Source organism: Natator depressus, chromosome 9 (assembly GCF_965152275.1).
Source record: "Natator depressus isolate rNatDep1 chromosome 9, rNatDep2.hap1, whole genome shotgun sequence".
Classification (NCBI taxonomy): Eukaryota; Metazoa; Chordata; order Testudines; family Cheloniidae; genus Natator; species Natator depressus.
Genome location: NC_134242.1, coordinates 66,296,732 through 66,322,271, shown reverse-complemented (window position 1 = coordinate 66,322,271; position 25,540 = coordinate 66,296,732). Strand labels below are relative to the sequence as shown.

The following is a 25,540-nucleotide window of genomic DNA, read 5'->3' as shown; positions in this document are numbered from 1 at the left end:
AATGAGGTGTGTAGTTGACTGGTCAGTTCGTAACTCCTGGAGTTTCTTACTCTGAGGTTCAGCTGTAGTTGTGACCCCAGCATTAAAATAATACTGTAGTTGCTACTGTGCTCTGGATTCTCCCTGTCATACCGTATGAGGAATATCAGCCTTCCAGGGGCCAAAACAGACTTCAGTGCAGAGGTCCAGCACAGGGTACCCTGTACCACTTAAACTTTTCACAGACGGTTTAAGAAGTGCATGATATGCAGTCTGCACGAGGATAAAACTCCATCCTAAATTGGTGAATATCTTCATCCAGATAGTCAATCCTGTGTATTAGTACAAATGTCTGTTACTTGATTTATTTCATCTTAAGTTTACAGAGAAGCAATAACCTAGGTACATATACGAAACACACCTTTATGTTGTCTGAATCAAATTGCAAGGTGCTAACTAAAAAAAACAGAAATCAGAATGAGGTGAAGTGGCATTAAGGCACAATGGAAACAGGTGTGGAACAATGTCTTTGTAGACTCTTAAAATGCTTCTGTTTCAGAATATCAGAAGTAATCTGATACTCATTTTGTACCCTATAAGCATTTATGAATTTCAGAATAAGAAATAAAGTAGAGATTTTATATGAAGTGCACAATGGGTGCTTTACCTTGGTAGTACAGTATACGCTAACCTAAAGCCTTGCTAAGTGCCATGAATTGCCCTCTTTCATTTCATTTTTTTAAGGAATAACATGTCCTGATTATAATAGCACTCAGTTATTGAGCTGGACTGTTTACATGAGATATCAATGTGTTTTCTTGTGTGGTACTCAAATCAGTTTCCATCTCTGAGGAAAGAGTGTTGCTGACCGACAGTTTGACAGTAATCTTGAAGAATGATCAAATTACCTTTTTTAATGTTATGCTGCTGTATCTCGTCAGATTATAACAATATAATGACTTATATAGCACTAAGTAGCTAGAATGTTCGTCATTTATAAAATAACTTTTTTTTAATATAAGCAGAGAGAAATGAATATTCATATCTAATAATTTCATCAAATATATTGCATATATCTGGCAGGCAGACATCACTTGTGATCCCTTAACAGGTACCCCAGTACTGCCTCGGTGGTGGTGTAATCTTAGTGGAGTACTCACTTAATGCCAATTTAGGAGTGTCTTGTCAAATGTGGATGGCAAAGGAAAATGACTAAAATGTATTGGAGAGAGGGAGCCTTAGTCTTGTTGCTAAGCCACAGGGCTGATGCTAAGGAAACCTGTCTAGTGTTTTTGGTCTGGCCATAGATGGCCAAGAACACAGAGAAGTTGTTGTGCCTTAGTTGACCCATTTGAAAACTGGCATAATACTTGGCTAACTCACAGGCATGTTAGGTCAAATTAGTTGAAGATCCACAGATAGAAGGCTATATAATTTGACTGTATCATTGCTGTTTTCACTAATAGTAGAGTTCACTGTAGTTTACTTGATAAAACACCTAAAAGTATGAATAATAAGGAATGGAGAACTAAATGAGCCTTGTATTGTCATTAGGTATGGCTGTGTATGGTCTGAAATATTACACAAAGAAAAATGAAATTCTACCTTTCCTGCAGGGAATTAATCATCTGTGCTCTTAGTACTAACAAGAGAAGAAAGGCATTAAAGCAGAGCTTAATAGGCTTTCAAAGGTGTCAATAGGAAATTTCGCTGTTGGCTGCCATAACGCAGCTTGCCACTTTTCTCCTGAAACAGATGTGCTTGACCAGCCAGTGTACCCAGCTTTGTTACAAAGTCATTCAAAATGTAGTTGGACCCTCCATTATCTTAACAGAAGACACCCTCACCCTACACATAGGCCTGGAAATGGTGAACCGAGTCACAAGGAGCAGATCCTTTAATATAAGCAAAAGGTACCAGCCACGTCTGTCATACCTGCCCACTGAGAAATCTCGTGTGAAAGGTTGGATGCAGGCCTCCACAGCCTAATGACAGGTTTATCCAAATAATCAATCCATCTGTTAAAATGAAAAGCACCAAAACTCTTTCCTTGGAGTGAGAAGGGAGCAACTAGAAAACGAAATGGTTTTGGTTAGTGATATGGTTCCTTTTGGGTGATGGGGTGGGGGATTTACTTTGTTTGATGAATCATGCAATATTCACAAATGCTTGAGGACCACTCCTATGTGTATAAACAGTGTGCATGGGCAGTTTGAGGCATTCAGCCCCTGTTGGAGCTTGGCTCATACATGACCAGGCAGTTCTATGGGTTGATACCAATTGAAGAACATAAGGTGCTCCTTAAAAGGAATAACACAGCCTCTCTTCTAAAGAAATAATTCATCAGCTCAGTGTCTAAGTAATCAAACTGTAGGGCAAAGACCACGAGTATTCAATAGATGCATCCTCCATGAAAATACATATTTGCCATTCTTTGTTTCTCTGGGTAGGCTTGCATATATTTTCCTAATTACAGTATTGTCTTCTGAACCTTTTAAAACTTTCTTTTGAAAAGCAGATTTCTTTTTTCACTTATATGGAGTTGTTCTAGTGGGAAGTATTAAATGTGACTCCTTTTTAAAACGTGTTTTATGTGGTAAATTCTGGTACGTTAAAAAAATTAGACCATTCAGATGTTACTTTGAAGCAACGTATATTGATCATGAAATACATACTGTACATCACAAAAAATTATTTTAGGATGCCTCACTAATTGGAACAGCAGAAGGAAGCTGTCCCATAAGACCAGTGAACAAAATATACAAAAGGAATCTTAAGCCGCAAGAAAGTAAGATGACTTCACTGACAGTGCAGACCATATTTACCAACATGAGCATATATATATATAAACAAGGATCAGAAAGTGTGTGTATATCTAATTCACTACTTTCCAAGTGTATAAAAATACTGTGTATATAGACATATATAATTTAGAATGCCTAGCACATAAAATTGTTAATGCAATATAAATCTCTTCATATGTACACATGTTGTACAGCATGGTTGACATCCTCTTGTTAATATTTATGAAAAAAGAAATCATGTGAAAGACAAAACTAGGTTGTGTTTAGAGAGATTGCTCTAACGAAAATGTGTTATCTGAACAGTTAACAATGTCCTTGAAGGGAAGCAACATAGATGTTTTATCTGAGTGCAAAGTAGAAGTGTTCATCAAATGTACTCGATATTAAAATTTCGACCTCAATAGATTCTACCAAGCTCAGTAACATTCTTCCATGCTAAAATGTCCTACAGGTTGCTAGCTGCAGTTAGTGTTGCAAAGCTACCTGAATAGGACATAGAACTACAGTCAAATGTCCAGTGCTTATTGTCTTGTAACAAGCAAACAAAATTAAAATGACTCAATTTTCACTACTGTTACATAATTTACTTTTTCTAAGTTGCAGTTGTCAAGGCTGATTCCCTACTCTGGCACTTTGAGTGTAGAAGTTGGGGGCCTGCAAGGCTTCTAAAAGTTAATACTGGCTACTGCAGGCTGGTATTAAACTTCCAGGGTTATAGCTTTTCTCTGACCTTGGGATGGGTAGATGCTGCCACCACCCAAGTGCAAACACCCCCACTTCCCCTTTTGAGAACCCAGGAAGGAGCATTTGGCAATTCCTTCCTGTGGGGTACTCTCAAGCCCTTTCAGCCACCCTCTGGGGAAGAGCTGAGAAAGAAAACAAAGGAAATCAGCTGTTGCCACCAGCTAATTAAACAACATATACATAAACCTCTTAGGACACAAAAAAACCAATCGTGTTCTTAAAGTAGGTAAATTTTGCTAAAAACAAAAGAAGAAAATACATCTGGAATTTAGGCTTCTTGCTAGATCTTAAAAAAACAATTAAGAAAATTAAGCATGAAGATAGCTCTCTTGAGGTTCAGCTTAAAGGTTACAAGCAAAACAAAATGATTTGGGGGTTAGCATAGAGGAGTCCACAAGCTAATAAGAAAAAAAAGAAGAGATAAACCTAATCACATCTTCCTAGACATTCCCTGATCTACTTACATATTTGGGGGTTTCAAATAAGTAGTCTTTAGGTATGATCTGATGTTCTTTCATATCTGGCTTAAAGGGTCCTAGAGCATAGTTCAGCCCTGTTCCTGCTCTGCGTTTCCTCTCTCTGGAGAACAACAGAACAACAAAGGGAAGTTTTTTCCCAATTTTAAAAAGTTCTAGCCTTCCCATTGACTCTTTCGGTCAGCTGCCCACTCACTTCCCTTTACCTATGCATGTAGTCAGAGTTTTTAACCCTTTACAGGAAAAGCAAGTAGAGAACAGCTACCAAGAAGGATTCTGTAGCTAACCGGCTGGCTGGCTGTGCACAAAAGGGTGCTACCCCCCACCCATTTATCACAGCAGTTTAGTCAAGAATTGCATGGTTTAATTGGATTTTTTTTCCTATGGATTACTGCACATAATCTTTTCCTTCAGTAAAGGAAGGACAATATGTAAGATAAAGTAATCATTGTGTGGGGGATGGAGACTGTCATCAAAGATGGTAGAACCTGATAGACTGAGCTTGAAAAGAAAGGTTGAAGTAATCAGTGTTTCTCATGTTGAGAGATCAGTTGTGAAGGAGTTGATGATAATTCGTGAAACACAAGAATCGTTGTTTAGAATCAATGTCAGTAGGCAGACATAAACAGTATGTGAAATGCCAGTGGTGGTCCATCCAGTCTTCCTAACTTCACTAGCACCCGTAGCCTCGAAATGAGTTGAATTGACACTTCTGTGCTAAACCACAGTGTTCTTAGTGAGTGAGTCCAGCTCCTATGTTGCTACAGTTTCAGGATAAACAGGGTGAAAGATACTATTAACACTTCTTTTAGGTTTGGAGGCTCTAGGAGCACACAGAGAACAAAGACAGTGACCACTAACACAGTTACAAGGAAAACATCTTGTTTGTATTATAAGTTTTCCTAAGCAGATGATTAAGGTTAATAAGTACAAATGCTGAGAAATTCCATGCAATAGACAGTGCTGTATTCATACTCATGTACCCAAAGAGATCAGAGTCTCGCGGATCTTCAACAGGTGGTCATTGATAGAGCGGTGATGCCTGCTGGGGTCTTCCCAATGGGGTATCCCTTTTTATCCTATATTATGACCACATGCACCACCTTATCATTTGTAGGAAGGTTCCACCCTCCTCTTCCTTATTTGTACTTCTACATCCCATAAATTTTGGGGTGCCATGCTTCTCATATACTGTTCATCGTTTCTTTTATTCTCATTTATACCTCATTAACAGGGACTCAAACATGCTCCATTTACAACTTGCGGTAAGAGCAAAAATTACATATTAAAGTATTATGGCAAAGTATTCTGGAATGGTGGCTGAAGCATGAAGGGGCATACGGATGTTTAGCATATCTGGCATGTAAAGGCTTTGCAAGGCCTGCTACAAAAGTGCCATACGAACACCTTTTCTCATTTTCAGGTGACAAGAAGCGGGCAGCATTATCTCCCATAAATGTAAATAAACTTGTTTGCCTTAGCGATTGGCTGCAGAAGAAGTAGGACTGAGTGGATGTATACGCTCTAAAGTTTTACATTGTTTTGTTTTTTAGTGCAGTTATAAAATGAAAACGTACATCTGTAAGTTGCACTTCCACGATGAAGAGATTGCATTTCAGTACTTGTATGAGGTGAAGTGAGCACTGTCTACTTTGTATGCTGTGTTGTAATTGAAACCAATACATTTGAAAATGTAGAAAAACATCCAGAATATTTAATAAATTTCAATAGGTATTCTATTGTTTAACAGGGCAAGTAAAACTGTTGTTAATCATGATTAATTTTTTAAATCGCGTGAGTTAACTGCGATTGACCTCCTTAATTTCCACCAGTGCTAGTATTCATTTATCTTTGATCCTTATTTCCACCTATTGAAGAAAACCATATATAATTTTTAAAGCAACAGTAACTAATGAAAATATTAAAATCTATAATACGTTGATGCTTCTGGAAAACATTACCTGAGGGCAGAAGTTTATTTAAATAGTGTGTTTGGAGGAGGTGTCCATCAGCTTAACAATATAGGGGTTTGTGTGTGTGTGCGCGCGCACGGGCGTGCTAGTAACAGCACCAGCACCCACTTCTGTTTTTATCCATGAACTGCAGTCAGATTTGGCCATTCATATATGCATCACCACACACTGATTACTTTGCATGTCTACCAGAGATGCTGGTTAAGGAAATGTTAACCCTAAAGGCTCAAAAACTTAACAGCAAATTAAAAATGACAAATTGGACTTTTCTTTTTTAAAAAAAAAAAATTTTTTTTAAGCACTGGTGGGTTTTTTTTGTTTTTTGAGCATGTGAGTTTGTCAACACTGGCACCAGAAGAAAAGTCAGAATGAGGTTAAGTCTCTCTTACTGTGCATTTGCTCGTGAGTTTAGAGGGATTTAAGTCTGAGTTTTCAGCATTAGTGACAGCTTGTAGAAAAAAGAAAGCTACAGCTTCATGAAGAATTACTGTGTTAGCTACTGTGTTAAGCCTTGAAGTACTTTTCTAATAGTACTAACAATTTTCTAATATGTAGCATAGTTGACAAGTGCTGCTTTTAGTGTAACCTTTAAATGTATTTTTTGTGTGTGCTGTAAGTTAGTTTTATTTCTTTTACCAGAGAATAGTAGCTATGTTTCTTAGATGATTAACAATAAAGGTTCAATTTTTTTCTTGTAGTTAGTACTTTTTGCTTTTTTTGTTAATATATAATGACAGTTTAAATGTTGAACATTTGATTACTTGGCTGAGGCTGAGACTTGTGCTCATGTCCAAAGTGATTGATGGTTTTTCTTTGACAAATAATTAATATGCAAATCAGTAGAGTAGCTTTGACAGGTAGAAAATACATTTCTTTCAGGAGGGAAAAACTGTTCTTTAAAAAATTACTTTTGGACTGGTCAATTTTTAAGGACTCGATGTACTTGAGAAATGCTAGACCTAATAACTAGCAAAGTGCATGGTTTGTCTACTTGGTAAGTCATTTAAACATTAAATACAACTAATTAACTGTATTTCCATACATTAAACATATTTGAGTAATAATTACATTAATTGCAATTACATTTTAGGCATTGGATCATGCTTCATAGATTATAAGAGAGGTTGCTTTTTCAATTGGTAGGTGGTAACAACTTTATAAATGTTAAATATTGAGAATTCTGCTTCTCTAGGCTTTAAATTCTCTTAAAAAAAAAAAAAAAAGAAAAAAAAGAGGTTTTTACCACCTGAGTGACTCTCTAAACTGTCAGATAAAATAAAACATATAAAATGGTGACTTTTCCACATGTATTCTCCAGTTAAAACTTGAATCTGTATTTATTTTCCTTTGGCTGTTCCACTGTAAATGCGGGAGTGGTAGCTGCAGTAGATGTAGCTATTCCTTCAAAGATATTTGATATAACCAAACAGAATTGCTGTAACTGGAGTGATTTGACCAACGTCTAACTTGAGTGGAGATTTCAATTTTAATTAAAGGAATAACTGAAATCTTAGTGTAGTCTGTTTTGTATAATAGTTCTAACCAAAAACAATATCACTGGATATTTAAGTTACCAAACTTAACATGAGTTCAGTTTCTTGTAATAGGGATGGGAGGGCAGTGGAGGGCGGGTGATAAAGGCACCAAAAAGACTGTATTTTGGTCCCTGCCGCACTGAAGATGCAGAGTATTTTACCAGGCACAAATAGTGCACTGTCACATCTTGAGAGAATCCTAACCTCTGGTGCTACTCAGTGAAGCAGCATCTAACTGAATAAGGCTTACGCTGATGGAAGCATTAAAGATTGTTCCATGTCTCAGTAGCATAATGTCTGTGGAGCACTGTTCAAATCCTTGGTGTGTAGCGCTCGGAGTGGAGAGCATAATGTTGGTTCCTGTTCTCATTTTCAGTGTACATTAGCAGTTTTCTTTATTACACAGTTTACTATTGAACAGAAATAATAATGTTCTTGTCATGCTTGAAGGAATGTTTAAGTGCTAACTGTAAGTATGTGATTACAATAATGTTCATTGTGCTAGGCACTTCCCATCCACACAGAGCTTATAATCTAAGTATACTGGATCGACCGAGGGTGGGGCAGAGGGGTATAACACATAAGCAGAATGAACAATATGATGGTAGTATGTCATGTTAAATTCCACAATCTTTTTGAGGGTGGGGGCTGGAGTTAGTGAGGAGGGGATAAGCTAAACATCGGGATAAGACAAGGGAGGGGAAAGGGGATGTTGAAGGGAGAAGGGTAGGGGGGAAAGGGCAGTGGCGGAAGGAGAGAAGAGTATGAAGGGCAGGTGTGAATGGCACTGAGGTATAGAGACTAAGGGAGAGGCTGGAGAAACAGCAAATGAGCACTGCAGCATTGCACCTGAAGACTTAAGTCACCCATTTACTGTGACAGACTGCCTACACACCCTCTTGCTTGCAACAGAACCCTACTGTTGCTGCACATGTGCATTTCACTCTGCTTGGAGTGTTAGTTTAGCTTGAGCCAGGTTGGAATTCCAAACGTAACTATTGATAACTTCTGAAATAATTCTTCCTCAAAGGAGCAGGGTTGGAGTGACAGGTTGAGGCCCAAGTGTGCTCAAAAACAGTTAAAAGAACCAGATGATTTTGTAAACAACTTTTTTGTGGGGGAGGAGGGTGTGGATTTTTCTTAAGAACTGCTTGCTGAATTGACTCAAAATTTGGACCATTAACCCTACCCCACGTCTGTGATTATCTGAGCAAATTTTGAGACAGTCTCCGGGTTTTAGAGAAATTAGACTCCCAGTGAGTGAGTGACTCTCAACTATAACTATAGGAGAGCTGCTGCTCTGCTATAATGTATCACTCCTGGGGAAATTCTGCACCACTGCGCATGCGTAGAATTTTATCTACTTAATTGATTAACTTAACACTTTAGGAGCTTTTTGTAACTGTTACTTGAAACCTGTGCTTGAAAATCTCAGCAAATGACCAGCAGCTGAAATGAATGTGAAAATTGTGTTTCTGCATGCAGTTCCCATAAAATTGGATAGATAAGCCAAGGAGTAAACTGATAAATTTCACGCTTCCCCAAATTTATTTCTTCCAATACTACCTCAATTTCCATGGAAGATGGGGACTAGAGCCCATGAGCTAAAACTCATCAGAGCTTCCAGTTCCAGTTTGCATGGAGACAACCAAATTTCAGTTCTTACTACTACTTATGTAATAGTACCAAAGCTATTAGTAACTCCTGGAACCCAAGCTTCTTGATATCTGATCACTAGACAATCGTAAAGCTTCAACTCTGCTGAACTTCATATGAAATCAAGAATGTAGGGAAACTGATATGCATCTCCAGTGGCGGATTTCGGGTTAATGGGGCCCTGTGCTCAGCTTCATTTTTGGGGTCCCAAGAAAGAGAACATTCGCTCTTATCTCCCCCATCCCTGTTTTTCATTCTTTTTTCCTTCATCCTCATCCTATATTACAAGTAATAGGAAGTAAATGAAAATAAAGTGAGGTATCTTAATTATTTTTGTAGTCTAACTTTTTTTTCACAGACCACTTGAAAGTTGCTAAGGATGGAGGCAGACCATTTATATGATCTTTCCAAATATTGTTTGTACTGTTAGCTAACTATTGTAAAGTGCTTTGGATAAGAGCACTTTACTTTTTTTTTTTAATTATTATATAAAAAAACATTGGGGTGCAGGGTCTGGGCAGGAGTTAGGATGTGGGAGGGGGCTCAGGGTTGGGGTGTGGGGTCTGGGAGGGAGTTAGGGTGCAGGAGTGGGCTGGGTGTGGGGTCTGGCCAGGAGTTAGGATGTGGGAGGGGGCTCAAGGTTGGGGTGTGGGGGCTGGGTGTTTGGAGTGCGGGGTCTGGCCAGGAGTTAGGGTGTGGGAGGGGGCTCCGAGCTGGGGCAGAGTGTTGGGGTGTGGAGCGCTTACCTGGGGAAGCTTCTGTTTGATGCGAGGGGTGCAGGTGGGGATGGGGGAGCACAGAAGCTCCCGTTTGGTGCTTAGGGCAGGGGTGGGGATGGGGGGGGGTGCAGGAGTAGGGCAAGGGTGTGGGGGGGCTGGGTGTGGGGAGGTGCAGGAGTCAGGGCTGGGGTTGTGGCGGGGAGCAGGAGTGAGGGCAGGGGGCTGGGCCGGGTGTGTGTGGCCAGCTCACTGCCCTGAGCCGCTCAGGGTGCTGGGCTGCCTGGCCTGGGGGCCCTGTGCCAGGGCACTGTGTGTTTCATTGTAAATCTGCCTCTGTACATCTCCTCACATTTGTAGAAAAAGTCCCCACAATTCTCTCCCAGAAATAATGTCTTGAGACAATTGTCTTCCTTTCGCCCAGCTTCATTGTGTTACTATAACAGATTATGAAGTGCAGGATGGGTGCAGAAAGCTGTAGAGTTATGAAATATTGATGGGATATCCCTCAGATACCAGACTATGTATGAAGGTTAATCTGCCTGGGAGTTATTTCCTTTCCTTAAATAAGATGTCAGGTGGATTTTCCCATATTTTCATATGATGTGTGGAAATCTGTACATTAAAATCTACCTCTTATTTGCATGTTTCATAATGTTAAATATTTTTTTAAATAGTCAATCCTTGTATAATTTGAGTAAATCTTTTTTTCTCAATTTTGGTTACTTTTAAAAAAATGAGTTACTTTCAAATCCATGGATAAAATCTTAAAATGATGTACACTATTTTCTTCAAACATCATGTCACAGATTAATTTTAGCTCTTAGGGAATTTTATTTAAGCCTTAATATATCATGTGCTATACGTCACTATTAGCTGCTACTTGGGTGATAAGTTTTTTTAAATTTCTTCTCTGGAGGATGGAAGAAAATTTTTTATGTGCACTGGCCTTCTTGCTAGCCATACAAGGAATGTTACTGTGTACAGCCTTGTTTCCACTTGTAAGTCAGAAGTTTGGATGCAGTACTCTTGCTAGATAGAAAGAATGACCATTCTAGATGTGAAATTTCACATCTGTATTTGCTTAAATATATTTGACTAATTAATGTAATTTGGATTCTGGCTATGTTCAAATTTCATCTGTTTGTTTTTTTTTTCTTTTACAGGGAGGATTGAAAAATAGCAAGCATGAGTGCACACTGTCTTCACAAGAATATGTCCATGAATTACGATCTGGTATCACAGAAGAAAAACTTCTTAACTGCCTAGAGTCTCTCAGAGTGTCTCTAACCAGCAATCCAGTCAGGTAGGAGATATGTTTTACTTTATAATAACAGAGATATGTAATGGTGTTAATTGTATATAATAAACTGCTGTGCCATATGTAGGCGTGTGAAACATGTTATAAAATCAGTTAATTTCTTGGATTTCAGTACCAAGATTGAAGTCTAAAAGTACTGTGAAAAGATAAATGATCATAATGGTTAAGTGTGCAAACCTTCTTTTGAAAGGCATAGACTTTAGGTTAAGCACTGTTAAGACTGAAGTGTCTAAAAGCAGAGCAGTAATTTTTATAGTTTCAGACTCTGCTTAACAATGTTCCTTAATGGAAGCTTTAGAAACCAGAAGATTTGCTGCTACTGTTTAAAAAGCACATAGCTTTTCAAATTGCTGAAACGATTGTTTTGGTTGAAGGAAGGGAAATCGTTTGACATCAGAGGTGACTGGTAAATCAAGTTGTTTACCTCTGGTGCCAAAGGAGACACTGGTGCGAGCAATGAAACCTGCTGACTAGTAAGCTATGAATGGTTTTATGTATATTACCATATGGCATATTTGCTAATAGATGTGCCCCAGTGGCTTCAGTATGTCTCCTTCTCTGTGCACAGCTTTAGAGTGAGAATGCACAAAGGATTGACAACTGGGCTGACTTTGAATTTGTATCCATGTTTATGTGAGGAATATTGGCTGACTTTCCATACCCCTTGTGAGGCTGATAACCTGCTGAGTCCCTGAAGCTGTAACATTTGTCCTGGCTGTTCATAATCTTTTTATTCAGTCACTAAACATCCCTGAAGGAGGGGGGGTATGTGACCAGTGCACACTTTCTAAGATGTACAATAATGGAGCTCCTTTAGTGCTGATAGTGGAATGTCCTGAAGTGAAGGAGGTGAGGGGCCATTTGCTTCATCCCATATGCACTTCAATATCACAGCCATTCTTTCACAACAAAATTTAATTAGCCCTGGCTCAACACAGCTTTTACTTACCATATTTGGAAAAAAAAAATCTCATGTGAAATATGCTGTACATCCACAACACCTTGTTTTCAAAGCATCATAAATTGATCAAGTAACCAAAGTTTGCCTGAAAGCTCAAATGTGTCTCCCTAGTGCGGGAGTATTCCCTCACATATTTAAGCTTCATGCCGACAGCAATTTTCATATTCGTTCTACTAGTCAAAACAAATAAACTACAATACTCATATTTCAAAGTGTGGCAAGTGGTGTGTTTGTTTGTTTATTTATTTTAAGCTTTTCAGATATGTTGTATAAAAGTCTTGAGTGGTATTTTAGGTAATGAATCATTTTGTAATCTTCAATGAAAAAACAAAGTGTAGACTGGAAATTTTTTTTTTATGGTACTTTCCTGGCAGACCAAATCTATCTTTCCTTAACTTTTTTGTTTAACTGTAAATCCCTGTTTTAGAGCCTGTAGTTTTGGAATAAGGTTAAATAGGTATGTGTGATACAGTGTACAAGTCTTTAAACACTTGGGTAGGAGCAACCTAAGAAGAGTTAGACCAAAATATCTTCAGTTTCCTATGCCAGCTGCTACTGAGTTGGTGGGCCAGGAATGCAAGGGATAAGAATCTGAGAAGTAAACTGGAGCTCACAGGCAACGAGGCATAATGACTATATTTTAGGTTTGGTGCAGCCAGGGGCTACAGGAGCTGGGGAGGCTGCACCATACACAAAAGAAACAGACTGCAGATCAGAGTTAGAAGGAAAAAGTCTGTGTGTGGTTTCTGGTCTCTTTCTGTACAATAGAAATCTATTTTGGCAATATTTCCCCATACCCTCCTGCCCATGAGAGCTGACCAGGTGTTGGGTGAAGAAGAGCCCACTGTATCCTCTGTGCACCTCTGTAAACAGATTTATAATCTTCTTTTTCTTCGAGCGGTTGCTCATGTGTATTCCACAATAGGTGTGCACCCGTGCTGGAAGTTTTTCCCCTAGCAGTACCTGTAGGGGGGAGCGCCCCCCACAACCCCTGGAGTGACGCCTGCCTGGCGCAGTATAAGGGGAGCTGTGCGCTTCCCCCACCCTTAGTTCCTTCTTGCCGCCAGTGAAGGTGTGTCGGAATTGCTCTGCTCTAGCTTTGCTGTAGCTCGTCCCCAGAAGTGTTAGTTCATTCAGCATTAGTAGTTAGCTGTTTAGTTAGTTTAGTCAGTGAGCCCGGGCTGGGGCATGCCCCCCCCCACTCCAGGGTTTAAGTCGTGTGGCTCTTGTAGGCATTTTATGCCAAGAAGTGACCCGTATGCAGACTGTTTGCACTGCTTGGGAGAAACCCATATCAGCGAAAGGTGCAAGATTTGCAAGTCGTTCAAGCCTCGGACCAAAAGAGAAAGGAACATTAGGCTTTGGCCCATCCTGATGGAGTCAGCACTGACCCCGACTACTGCACGCTGCTCCGAATCGGTACCCGGCACCACAGCGTCAGTATGTGGCAACCCTCTGGTGTCATCAACCAGTCGGCACCGCTCCCCACCCACAGGGCATGCCAAGAGGGCCAGGAAGACTCCTTCTTTGCAGCGGCACCGAGGGAGGTCTGGGACAGAGGCTAGGCCTGTGTCGGGCAGTCCTCGATCCCCACTGGGCTGCAGGCCTCCGATTCAGGTTGAGCGGAGTAGCCTGGCCCCTTCAGAACAGGCCTCTCCGGATGTCCAGATGCCGTCCACACCTGAAGCCCTCCAGGTGGCCCAGAATGTTATGTCCATGCCGGTGCCTGTAGCGCTGCCAATGTTGGCCCCGCACTCCAGAGGCAAGCTGCCGTTGGGATCTCTGCAGTCGCCTTCGGCCTGGTACCGGTCTCTGTCAAGGGAACGTTCCCGATGCCGATCAATGTCTAGCGACTGCTCGGGGTAGAGTCCAGGTGGATCGCCCTCGACGCCGACCAGAGTGTCTGGCTGGGTTCCGTCCAGCCGGGATTCGCGGCACCGCTCATCCTCAAGGAACGAATATTGGTGGGACCGCAGCGGGCTTCGCCATTGGTCTTCCTCTCGGAGAGAGTACTGCAATCGATCATGGCACGGTCGTCGATGCTGTTCCCTCTCAGACTCCCACTCCAAGTCTCCGCCAAGACATCGCAGCCCTGGGCGTCGATCGCCAGCGTTTTGCCATCGCGGATCCACCCGCCGAGGCCATTCTGGAACAGCTGTTACTACTGGTTCTACATGTTGAGATCGTGGTTCCGTGGCTGTTGTAGACCCCGGCACCGCCTCTCCTCCCAGTCCAGAGACAGCAGCAGATCTTACGCCAGTCTGGTCTCCATTCATAGCCATCCTTTGTTGGGCCAGGCCAGCCAATCCGAACAGCTGGCTCCGCCGGTGCCACAGCAGGTGCAGTGGCACCGAGTTTCGTGGCTGACCCAGTGGGCACCGTGGCGTCTGTCGCAGCCCCCGGTGGGAGCTTGCTTAGTGGCCTGAGCTTCGGAGGCACAGTCAGCCTCCCTCTCCAGACTCCCAAGAAAGGAGGTGGTGGGACGTGTGTCCTCAGCACCGTGCCCAGAGTCTGACCAGGTGGTGGACCCTCCGGTGCTGGCAGACACCCAGAGCACCGCACCGGCCTCTTTGCCCCGCCTGGAGGAGGTGACTTGTGGCCCCAACCCCCTCCGTCCCACAGGAGGACTTCAGGGCCTACCAAGAACTCTTAAAGAGGGTGGCAGCAAGCCCCCACCTCCAGGCAGAGGAGATGGAGGAGCCCTCAGAATCCCTGTTTAATGTGTTGTCCCCATTGGCACCGGGTAGGGTGGCCTTGCCTCTCCATTAAGGGGTGGCTAAGATTTCATATGTCCCATGGCAAACGCTGGCCTCGTTGGCCCCCATCTGTAAAAAGGCAGAACGCAAGTACTATGTACCCGCTAAGGGGCATGAGTACTTGTATACCCACCCGGCGCACAACTCCCTGGTGGTCGAGTCAGTCAACCACAGGGAATGGCAGGGTCAGCCAGCCCCGACCCCAAAGAACAAAAACTCTTGGAGACTGGACTCTTTCGGAAGGAAAGTTGATTGATCTTCAAGCTTCCAGTTACGAGTGGCAAACCATCAGGCTCTCCTGGACCGGTACGAACTCAATCTGTGGGGCTACCTACCCAAGTTTGAGGACTCCCTCCAGGAGTGCGATAGGAAGGAGTTCAAAGTGCTAGTGGAGGAAGGGGCAGTGGCCCCTTCGGCGTCCCTGCAGGCAGCCTCAGATGTTGCGGACACGGCCGCATGATCAATGGCCTCCGGTGTTCATGAGACCGGCGTCATGGCTCCTGCTTTCTGGACTGTCCAGCGAGTCACAGTCTTCCATGCAGGATCTCCCATTTGATGGGAAAGCTCTGTTTTCAGAGGAAACAGATACAAGGTTGCATGGCATGAAAGACTCCCGCACGACCATCCAGACTCTGGGCCTCTATGTCTCGGCTCTGGCAAAACCTAAATTCAAGCCGCAGCAGACTCCCACCCAGGCCGCCCTCCCGAAGTATGAGGCCACCGATAAGAAGCAGTGGGACTATAAGAGATGTTTTCAGAGGCAGTCTTGGCCTGCCCTGCAGCCTGGGTCCTCCAAGGGCAAGCAAGTGGGGAAAAGGCGTTTTTGATGTGACGCTCGGGGGCACTCCACCAGTCCTCATCAGGGATCCACCCCCAATAAAGCTTCCTTTCTCCAACCGGTTGTGTGCTTTCCTCCTGGAATGGTCTCGGCTAACCTCGGACCGATGAGTCCTCAACACCATCTTCTGGGGTTACACCCTCCAGTTTACCTTCTCCCCGTCCCCCTTGGGGGACCCCTCGCATGAAGCTCTGCTCAAGCAGGAGGTGAGGTGGCTCGTAGGTCTAGGAGCGATAGAGGCGGTGCCCGAGGAGTTCATGGGCAAGGGGTATTACTCCTGTTGTTTCCTTATCCCAAAGGCCAAAGGGGGGTAGGGCCCATCCTGGACCTCTGAGGTCTGAACCAGGACATGGTGAAGCTCAAGTTCCGCATGGTCTCCTTGGCCTCCATCATCCCCTCCCTGGATCCTGGGGACTGGTACCCTGCCCTCGATCTACAGGATGTGTACTTCCACATCCACATATTGGAGGGGCACAGGAGCTTCCTGTTTCATGGTGGGACAGAATCATTACCACTTCACGGTCCTCTCGTTTGGTCTGTCCACTGCCCCATAGGGTGTTTACAAAATGCATGTTGGTGGTAGCGGCCTACCTCAGGCGGTGGGAGGGTCCAGATATTTCCCTATCTGGACGATTGGCTTGTCGAGGGCAACTCCCGGTCACAGGTGAGGGATCACAGGTGGCTCTCCTCCTGTCCACGTGCACCGCTTCGGGCCTGTTGGTAAACACCACCAAGTCCACGTTAGTCCCGGTCCAACGCATAGAGTTTATTGGGGCGCTCCTGGATGCAGTGTCAGCCAGGGCCTCTCTCCCATCAGACGGATTTGAGACCCTGAAAGGTCTCATCGACTCGGTCACAAGGTTCCTGGTAACAGCCAGGGTTTGAGTACGACTCTTGGGTCACATGTCGGCATTCACATACGTGGTCTGTTACACCAGGCTCAAGATGAGGCCCCTCCAGCTCTGGTTGGCCTCGAAGTTCTCCCAGGCCACGGACTGGATGGACAAGGTCCTCACCGTGCCAGACTCTGTGATCACCTCCCTGCAGTGGTGGTCCGCCCCAAACAACATGCTCCAAGGGGTCCCATTCAGGGACAGAGCCCCGTCGTTGGAGATGGTGTCCAATGCATTGGACCTGGTTTGGGGGGCCCATGTGGGGAACTTTCAGACCCAAGACCTGACCTTACATATAAACGTCAAGGAGCACAGGGCGGTGCGGCTGGCGTATATGACCTTCCGCTTGCACCTGGAGGGCAAGGTAGTCAGGGTCCTCATGGACAACACGGCCTCCATGTTCTATATCAAGGCGGGGCCTGATCCTCTGCCCTCTGCTGCGAAGCCCTCAGGCTGTGGGACTTCTGTATAGCCCACGACATCCACCTGAAGGCCTTCCACCTACCGGGTGCGTGAAATGAGAGGGCGGATCGCTTGAGCAGGAACTTTTCCTTGCAACATGAGTGGTCCCTCCACTTGAAAGTGGCCCACCGGCTCTTCCGAAGGTGGGGAACTCCCCAGGTGGACTTGTTCGCGACTCGGCAGAACCGGCGATGCCCCCGGTTCTGCTCTCGAGGGGGGTGTGTGTGCTGGGGAGGGGTGCTATCTCTGATGCCTTTCTCCTGTCCTGGTCAGGCTGGCTTTGTTATGCCTTTCCCCCATTCCCTCTAATCAGCAGGGTCCTGGAGAAGATAAAGACGGACAAGGCCTGGGTCCTCCTGATTGCCCCGGTGTGGCCCAGGCAGCATTGGTTCAGGACCCTCACGGGTAGCTCCGCCGTGGCCGTTGCCGCTCCTCCCGGACCTGCTCTGTCGGGACCAGGGCCGCTTCCTCCACTTCAACCTGGCAGCTCTTCACCTCATGGTTTGGCTGTTCAGTGGTTAGGTGGAGAGGAAAGGACATGCTCAGAGCAGGTTCAGCATGTCTTCCTCGGAAGTAGACAGCCCTCCACTTGCCACCCACTGTGACGGCACACTTGACTTGGGCTCAGGCCTTGTCGGCTGCCTTTGTGGCCTATGTCCACATCAAGGACATCTGTAGGGCCGCCATCTGGTCTTCGGTTCACACGTTCACCTCGCACTGTGCGATCGTCCCCCAAACCAGGGATGATGCCGGGTTCGGCAGGACTGTCCTCCGTCCTGGAAACTTGTGAACTCCTACCCATCTCCAACAAATATCGTTTGGAATTCGCCTCGAAGAAGAAAAGACAGTTACCTTTTCCGTAACTGGTGTTCTGGTGTTCTTCGAGATGTGTTGCTCATGTCTATTCCACATCCCACCCTCCTTCCCCTCTGGCGGAGTTGTCTGGCAAGAAGGAACTGAGGGTGGGAGCACACAGCACCCCTTATACCGCGCCAGGCACGCGCCACTCCAGGGGTTGTGGGGGGCGATCCCCCCCTAGGGGTACTGCTAGGGGGAAAACTTCCTGCACAGGTGCAGGTGGCGAGCACGCACACCTATTGTGGAATAGACGTGAGCAACACATCTTGAGGAACACCAGTTACGGAAAAGTTAACTGTCTCTTCTGGTACTGTGAAAAGTGCCTCTACAATATGCTTCACTTCCTATGATCAGGTACAGTATAATATATAGGCTGAAAAAATATAAATAAGATGTAAACTGTATACACATGTTCCTATGTTACTTGAATCAGTACCTTTTAAAAGCCCTTTTTAAATAAGGGGCTTTCAGTAAGTTCTCACCTGATAAAACCTTTCTGATTGACTTTCTTTAACTGCGTTAGAGGTCAGAACCAAGATCTAAAAGTGTCATGGCTACATTCATTTTTGAAATGTTACTGAAGAGCCAAAATTTTTCGTGGGTTTTTTTGATAGCGTAAAACTTTTTTGTCATGCTATCGCTCCTTCTGCTTGACTTTTTTTATGCCTTTGGACTGTAAATCTTGTACCTGGGGGTTTAAAATTCCCTGATCTTCTAGTTAAGTTCTACCAGAGGTGATGGTGGTGGTAGCATATTCTACATAACTCTGAAAACATATAACTTTCTGAGTTCCAGGAAAAAGTGTGCATCAAGTTGCAAACTGCAAAGTCTTGCAATAAAGTCAGATAAACTGTGGAGATCAGGAGGAGATGAAATCCTACTGGAAATAAAAGGAAAACCTTTATTGATTGAGTTGAACTCATTGAATTCAGCAGTGATGGACATATCTGTAGTGATTACATCTAGTTCATGAAATGAGGATAACCAAGCAGACTTCTTGAAGTCAATAAGTAATTCTTATATTAAAACTGGGTTTTCTTCAGGGGCTTCTCCTTATAGCATATATTTGGGCAGATCAGTGCCAGCACTCATGCCAATAATCATAGGCACAAGAACATAAATCACCCAGCATCTCTTTCAGGGCGCATGTTGAAGGGCCTGGGAGAGCAGGGTAAATCTTTATTCTTGTTTAATTCTGCTGATGTCTCTCTGTGTGTTGCAGTTTGGGGAGGAGGTTGAGAGTGGGATAAATGTTAATAGTATTGACTTTCAGTGATAGTGGACAACTAAGAAATGTGACAGGTGACTTCACATAATGTTTTTGTTAAATACACAGAGTCACCTGAGCGTGAGACAGTGCTGAGCAGCCACACTATCCTTCTCAAATGATGATAAAAAAAAAAAGATTTTTGTTTGGCATAAAATATGATCTCCCTTTCCCAGCCTTACATTGGTGGTGTCTGTAGGTTGATACTCAGCCTTGTTGTCAGTAAATAAATAATTTGGCATAAGGGTGGAGCTATACTCCGTTGTTGAAAATATGTGGTTAATCCCCATCTGATGTTTGAGTTATGTCACAATTTAAGGGCTATATCATACCTTGAAGGTGTGTCCCAGTTAAGGTCAGCGTGGAGGCACACAAACTCGAGGAAGCATTGTGTCTCAGAAGGGTCCATTCCCCTAAGGAGGCCAGGATGTACAGCAGACCGCTGCTTTTGAACCACGCTTGAAGAAGATGAAGTATTCATTTCCTTCTGCAACTGGGTGCCTTACCATAATTTCTCTGTTACTATTGAAAAGCTAGTGCTGATGGTAGCATTAGCCTTGGAATAGTTGAATTTTGATTTCAAGGCTGAATTTATTACATTGCCTTCAAGGAGTTCCTTGCCCAACTCCTGTGTTGGAGGGCACTGTCTTGCCATAATATTTTAATTCTGGAAGGCTGATTTACCTATTCAGTTCTGCTACTGAGGAAGTAAAATCAAACAAAAAAAACAATGAAAAACAAAACTTTTGTATTAGATTGGACATCTTGAGTCTGAAAGTAGCTTTCTCTGAACATGAAAACTGGTCAGCAAAACTCTGGGAAATTCAGAGGCATGTCTGTGTACAGTTCGTGCTCTACTTGTATATTCCCACTTCATACTCTTTCTTTTTCACTTTTAATTTTCTCTGTAGTGTGTGTTCAGAGGATAATTAATGAAATGTTGAAGCTCATCCTCTAATCCCGGAGTCCGCACGGAGGTGGGGGGTTAGGGAAGGGACAGAACAGTTGCCTGGATGAAGAGGCAAATACTTACCTAAAGGTTTTGCCATAGGGATTATTTAGGAGAATTTTAGCACCATTTCTCATTACTTGAGTGAAGTCAGTGTCAGTCTCAACAGGTTGTATTGTATTGTTAAATTGAGTTGTACTGTTTAAATTGGAATGCACTCTGTCATGATAGAATTTGTCTTATGGTGAAATACACCCCTCCTGCATACACCTGGGCTCTAGCAGACCATTCTGTTTCACATGCCTTACATGGATGCTAGGATAACTGCAACCTATGTCCCAGTTCCCGCTTGCTACCCAGATTTCTTCTTCTAGTGGAATTGAGCATGGAGGAGGTCCATTCTCAGACTTGCTCTACATCTGGTTTTTGTACTAGTATAACTGTTTTGGGTGGGAATACAATTTTTTTGGTAAACTGAAATCGTTAAAAGCAGTACTACCCCTAGTCTGAATGCAGTTACACCAGTATAAGCCTTCTTACATAAGTATAACTGCATCCACACTAGGGGTTTGCGGTGTTTTAACTATATTGGGTATAATTCAATCAGTACAACTTGTTTGTGTAGACATGGCCATATAGTTTACTGCTGACAGTGTCCTCTATTCTTTATGGCAGTCAGAAGTAGAAAAGGTCACTTCTGCAAGGTTGCGTATATACTAGACATACTGGGGAGATTCAGAGAATTATGCTAATGTAGTGATTTAAAAAAATTAGTTCAGTGAAGGGTGGGTGGCAATAACTCATATTCAGCACTATTATTGGCAGAGTTTAGAATTTATGGATTTCGTGGGAAATAACTCTAGCAGAATTGGTTTTCAGATTGTTAATTATCCTCTGTCTGCTTATTAACTCATAGAATAATGAGGAAGCAGTAATACCATTGTAACTAATTTGGGCAGGGACTTCTTTTCTGTTGGCTTTCGTGTGAAGCTGCTGAAGGCAAACTTCTGGGTGCCAAAACATATAATTTCAAGTATACTTTTTAACATGTTAGTGTAGACAACTGAATTAATGGGGAAGTAAACAATTTACTGACTCCACTACGTGCACAAAAAGATGAACAAGAACCTAAGTTAATTCACAATGTTTTGTTTATGGAAGTATTAGTTATTCATGATATAAGACTTTATTAAGCTATCTGTGAATTTCATGCATATATAGTAGCCTAGCATTTCCAAACAGCTCATATAAAAATATTGTTTACCAAGTTTGCGTATCTTTTGCATACAGCCTATTTCAATACTTGTCGTGGAGCTCCATTCATAATTTCTTTCATTGAGGAAATAATTAATAATTTTATCCAAATAAGTAGATGATAGTTGACTAGCACTTGAGAAAATAGGTTAACGACATCTAGTTCATTGTATGCTAAATATGCTCTGTAAATGTGACATCCTTGCGATGACAAAAAACCCAAAATATTTAATAAGACGAAAACTTAAAATATAAAAGTTGTGATTTTGTTGTGCATTTAGTAATTTTCTCTTCCTTGTAGTCATTTTATACTAATAAAATGGAAATAATGTTGGAAATAAATATAATTTGCTTGGTTGCTCATGTGATATGAAATGACCTTCAAATAAACATGCAGCATTTTTATATTTAAGGCCATTACGTACCACGTTGCATAACCTGATCATAAGGAAATGAAATTAACTCTTACAAAAAGCCCAGTGATGACAAACTCAATATCACGGTGAAGCTGGTATATTGTACAAGTTTGATATAATTTGACACACTAATAATGGAACAAAAATATAAAGAAATGTATTCATTTAGAATACCTTCTGGCCATTTTTAAATTTATTATTATGATTTGTGTCTGTGGAGAAAGTATTGTATTACGAATAGACCTAAAACATTACCACAGGAGATGTACTAAAATATATTCTTATTTAGCTGCTTTGGGTGAAGTGTAGCTATCAAAGTTAGCCTTGACTGATAATTCACAGCAAGTTCAGAAGACAATTCTGGACAGTTTGTACCTTGTAATCTTTGCTAGTTGTTGATAGAATCAATATATAATCATACTGCTATCAATACTCATTCTCATCACTATGACTTGGAGATCCATAACTTCTGCCAAGCTCATGTACAGGTGAAAATCTGTCGTTTACATCATTGGCTGCCTGACTCCAACAAAGGAGGAATAACTTGTAGAAGAAAGGTTTCAGAGTAACAGCCGTGTTAGTCTGTATTCGTAAAAAGAAAAAAGAAAAGGAGTACTTGTGGCACCTTAGAGACTAACCAGTTTATTTGAGCATGAGCTTTCGTGAGCTACAGCTCACTTCATCGGATGCATAGCATATCGTGGAAACTGCAGAAGACATTATATACACACAGAGACCATGAAACAAAACTTCCTCCCACCCCACTGTCCTGCTGCTAACAGCTTATCTAAAGTGATCATCAAGTGATCATCAAGGAAGGCCATTTCCAGCACAAATCAAGGTTTTCTCACTCTTCCCCCCCCCCCCCCACACACACACACAGACACACATACAAACTCACTCTCCTGCTGGTAATAGCCCATCCCTCTTTGAAACCTCTCTTTATAATGCGCATGATAATCAAGGTGGGTCATTTCCAGCACTAATCCAGGTTTTCTCACCACCCCCCCCCCCCACCACACACACCCCCCCTCCAAAAACCACACACACAAACTCACTCTCCTGCTGGCAATAGCTCATCTTACAATGTGCACAGCAATAATCCAAGTTTAACCAGAAGGTCTTGGGGGGGGGGGGGGGTTGTAGGAAAAAAACAATAAAGAGAGGTTTCAAAGAGGGATGGGCTATTACCAGCAGGAGAGTGAGTTTGTATGTGTGTCTGTGTGTGTGTGTGTGTGGGGGGGGGGAAGAGTGAGAAAACCTTGATTTGTGCTGGAAATGGCCTTCCTTGATCATCACTTGATGATCACTTTAGATAAGCTGTTAGCAGCAGGACAGTGGGGTGGGAGGAAGTTTTGTTTCATGGTCTCTGTGTGTATATAATGTCTTCTGCAGTTTCCACGATATGCTATGCATCCGATGAAGTGAGCTGTAGCTCACGAAAGCTCATGCTCAAATAAACTGGTTAGTCTCTAAGGTGCCACAAGTACTCCTTTTCTTTTTTCTTTGTAGAAGAAAGTAACCTTGAATAATATTGATATAGGTTAACTAGGATGTAGGACAGAATTTGGGCCCTGTTTATTCCTGTGCAACCTCATTGATCTAAGGCCACACCTATAAGATACTATTTTACTTTAGCATTTGTGCCAGCATACAGCTAATGACATTGCTGCAGCATGTGCACATTTGGCTTTTTTTTTTTCTCCTGGTGCATCATGTCCTCTCAGTGAGCGGCTTTATCAACAAAAGACAACCGGCACTGTGGGTAGGCATTCCAATGTCTCCTGTGCTATCTTGTGTGCTGCTTTGTCGGTCATTTTTGCAGGCGTTGTGGGATACCAGCATTCCTCTCATGGAATTGTGGGAGCTTGGAGTCAGATTTTTCACTATTCCCTTTGTTCCATCCCATAATCTGCTTTTCCTCGCACTGCTTTTCAGTCTCTCCACTATCTTGCTGTCAGGAGCAGGGATGCCTAACAGATAAGTGGAGTTCTTGTCTGTTTTAGTGACAGGGCACCTGATAATTCTGTTTGCAGAACTTCAGCTACCACAATGGCCAGTTTGAATTGGAGCAAAACTCATCTAGGTGGTCTCATTTCTGTGGAAAATGACAAAAATTCTCCTCAGTCAGTGGTGAATTAGCCACTGGGCTAATGGGCCTCGGCCAATGCGGGGGATGGGGGAATGGGTGCCCCTGTGCCCTGACCCACTCTATCTGCCCGCCACTCCTCCTGTGGAGCAGGTTTGAGGTGCAGGTGCTTGACTTGCTGTCCCTGCCCCGAGTGGAGCATTGCACCTTGACTACATTTCCCTGGCAGGAGTGCAGGTGTGAGGGGACTGTAGGTGGAAGAGGTGGGGGGGGGCACTTGCTCTGGCCCAGGGGCTCCCACAAAACCCAAATCCACCTCTGTCCTCAGAATGTCTGTATTAATTTCTGTGTATTTAATTTGTAATGCCATTTCTCTGGCCAGATAGGTACCTTCTAACTTGGATTTGGGAGCAAGAAATTCAAAGATAGGACAGCTGTGTGACTTTGGGCAAGTTATTTAACCTCTGTGTCCGTTCCCCAGAAAAATGGGAATAATACGCTACATCACAAGAATTTTGTGAGCATTAGATAATGGTTCTGAAGCAGTTGGAAGCTATGAAACCCTATACAACTTGTTGTTACTATTAGTGAAGATAATGGAGTGTAAGTGACATAGTAGGCTGTTAAAATGTCGGGAGGTGCTGAGATGCTATGAAGAGGATTCTGTTGTGAGTGTCTGCTCAGGTAAAATCTCAGCAGTGGATTCCAAAATTGGGAACCACATTAAACTGACAAAAAAGTAAAAGCACCAATATCTTTTTCAAATGTTTGATTTAGTCACCCCAGAGCCACCACTCATTCCCTGAAACCCTTTTTTTAAAAAAAAAAATTCCCTTTATGGACTTATCACAAGATCTTTCCTAATGGAGGGAAAGAACATTCTATAAAGGAAACGTGTACGTTTCCTAATCACATTGTATCTATTGCTTAATTGATCACAGTTCATCAATACGGAGGTAATTGTGAAGGCACAAACACTGCATTTGGCGTCCCTGTTACAATCCAGCAAGTAAGGACAGACAGATTAGGAAGCAGACACCTTATTACAGCATGTATAAATGCTCTAGTAATTAGTTGGAGTGGTGAAGCAAATGGAGGAGAAAGTAATGATGATTAACAGTAATTTTTTCTTAAAACAAAAAGTAACAATACTCTGTTTATACAGGAAAAGTATCAAATGCATATGTCATGGATTGTTCAAAAAGCATACAAAGACAGAGAAACACCAACTCTGAAGCCTCCTTTCCATTTAGGATTGGTTTCCTAGGGGAGTTATTCCCCCCCTCCCCCCCACAAAAAAAGTGTTCTATTAAAAATGTGTATTCTTTTTAGTCAATTTTATTTATATCCTTGGGTTCTAAATTTTGTATTTGTTGGTTGCAACAGGTTTGGCAAATAATAAGTTAAATAAAGAAACAAAATATACCTGAGACCTGATGGACTGATGTTTATTTTCACTTAACTTTTCATGAGAACTGTGAACACGCAGAACTCCTTGGTTTTAGGGTTAGTAAGAAAATAGTATTCCCATGGAATATTTAAAAATAGAAGTTGAATTAAATTTCTAGTTTGCTTAATTGTTTTGTTTGTCTC

At 42.7% G+C, this 25,540-nt stretch overlaps 1 protein-coding gene across 4 annotated transcripts in view; it reads left to right on the top strand.

Annotated features, from left to right (window-relative positions):
• DIAPH2 (diaphanous related formin 2) overlaps positions 1–25,540 on the top strand; it is an 807,400-nt gene that overhangs the window by 97,714 nt on the left and 684,146 nt on the right. For all 4 annotated transcript variants that reach the window (XM_074964437.1, XM_074964436.1, XM_074964435.1 and 1 more), the window contains one exon: positions 11,050–11,189. In XM_074964437.1, the coding sequence (XP_074820538.1) occupies positions 11,050–11,189 (140 nt within the window). The remainder of the gene's footprint in view (positions 1–11,049; positions 11,190–25,540) is intronic.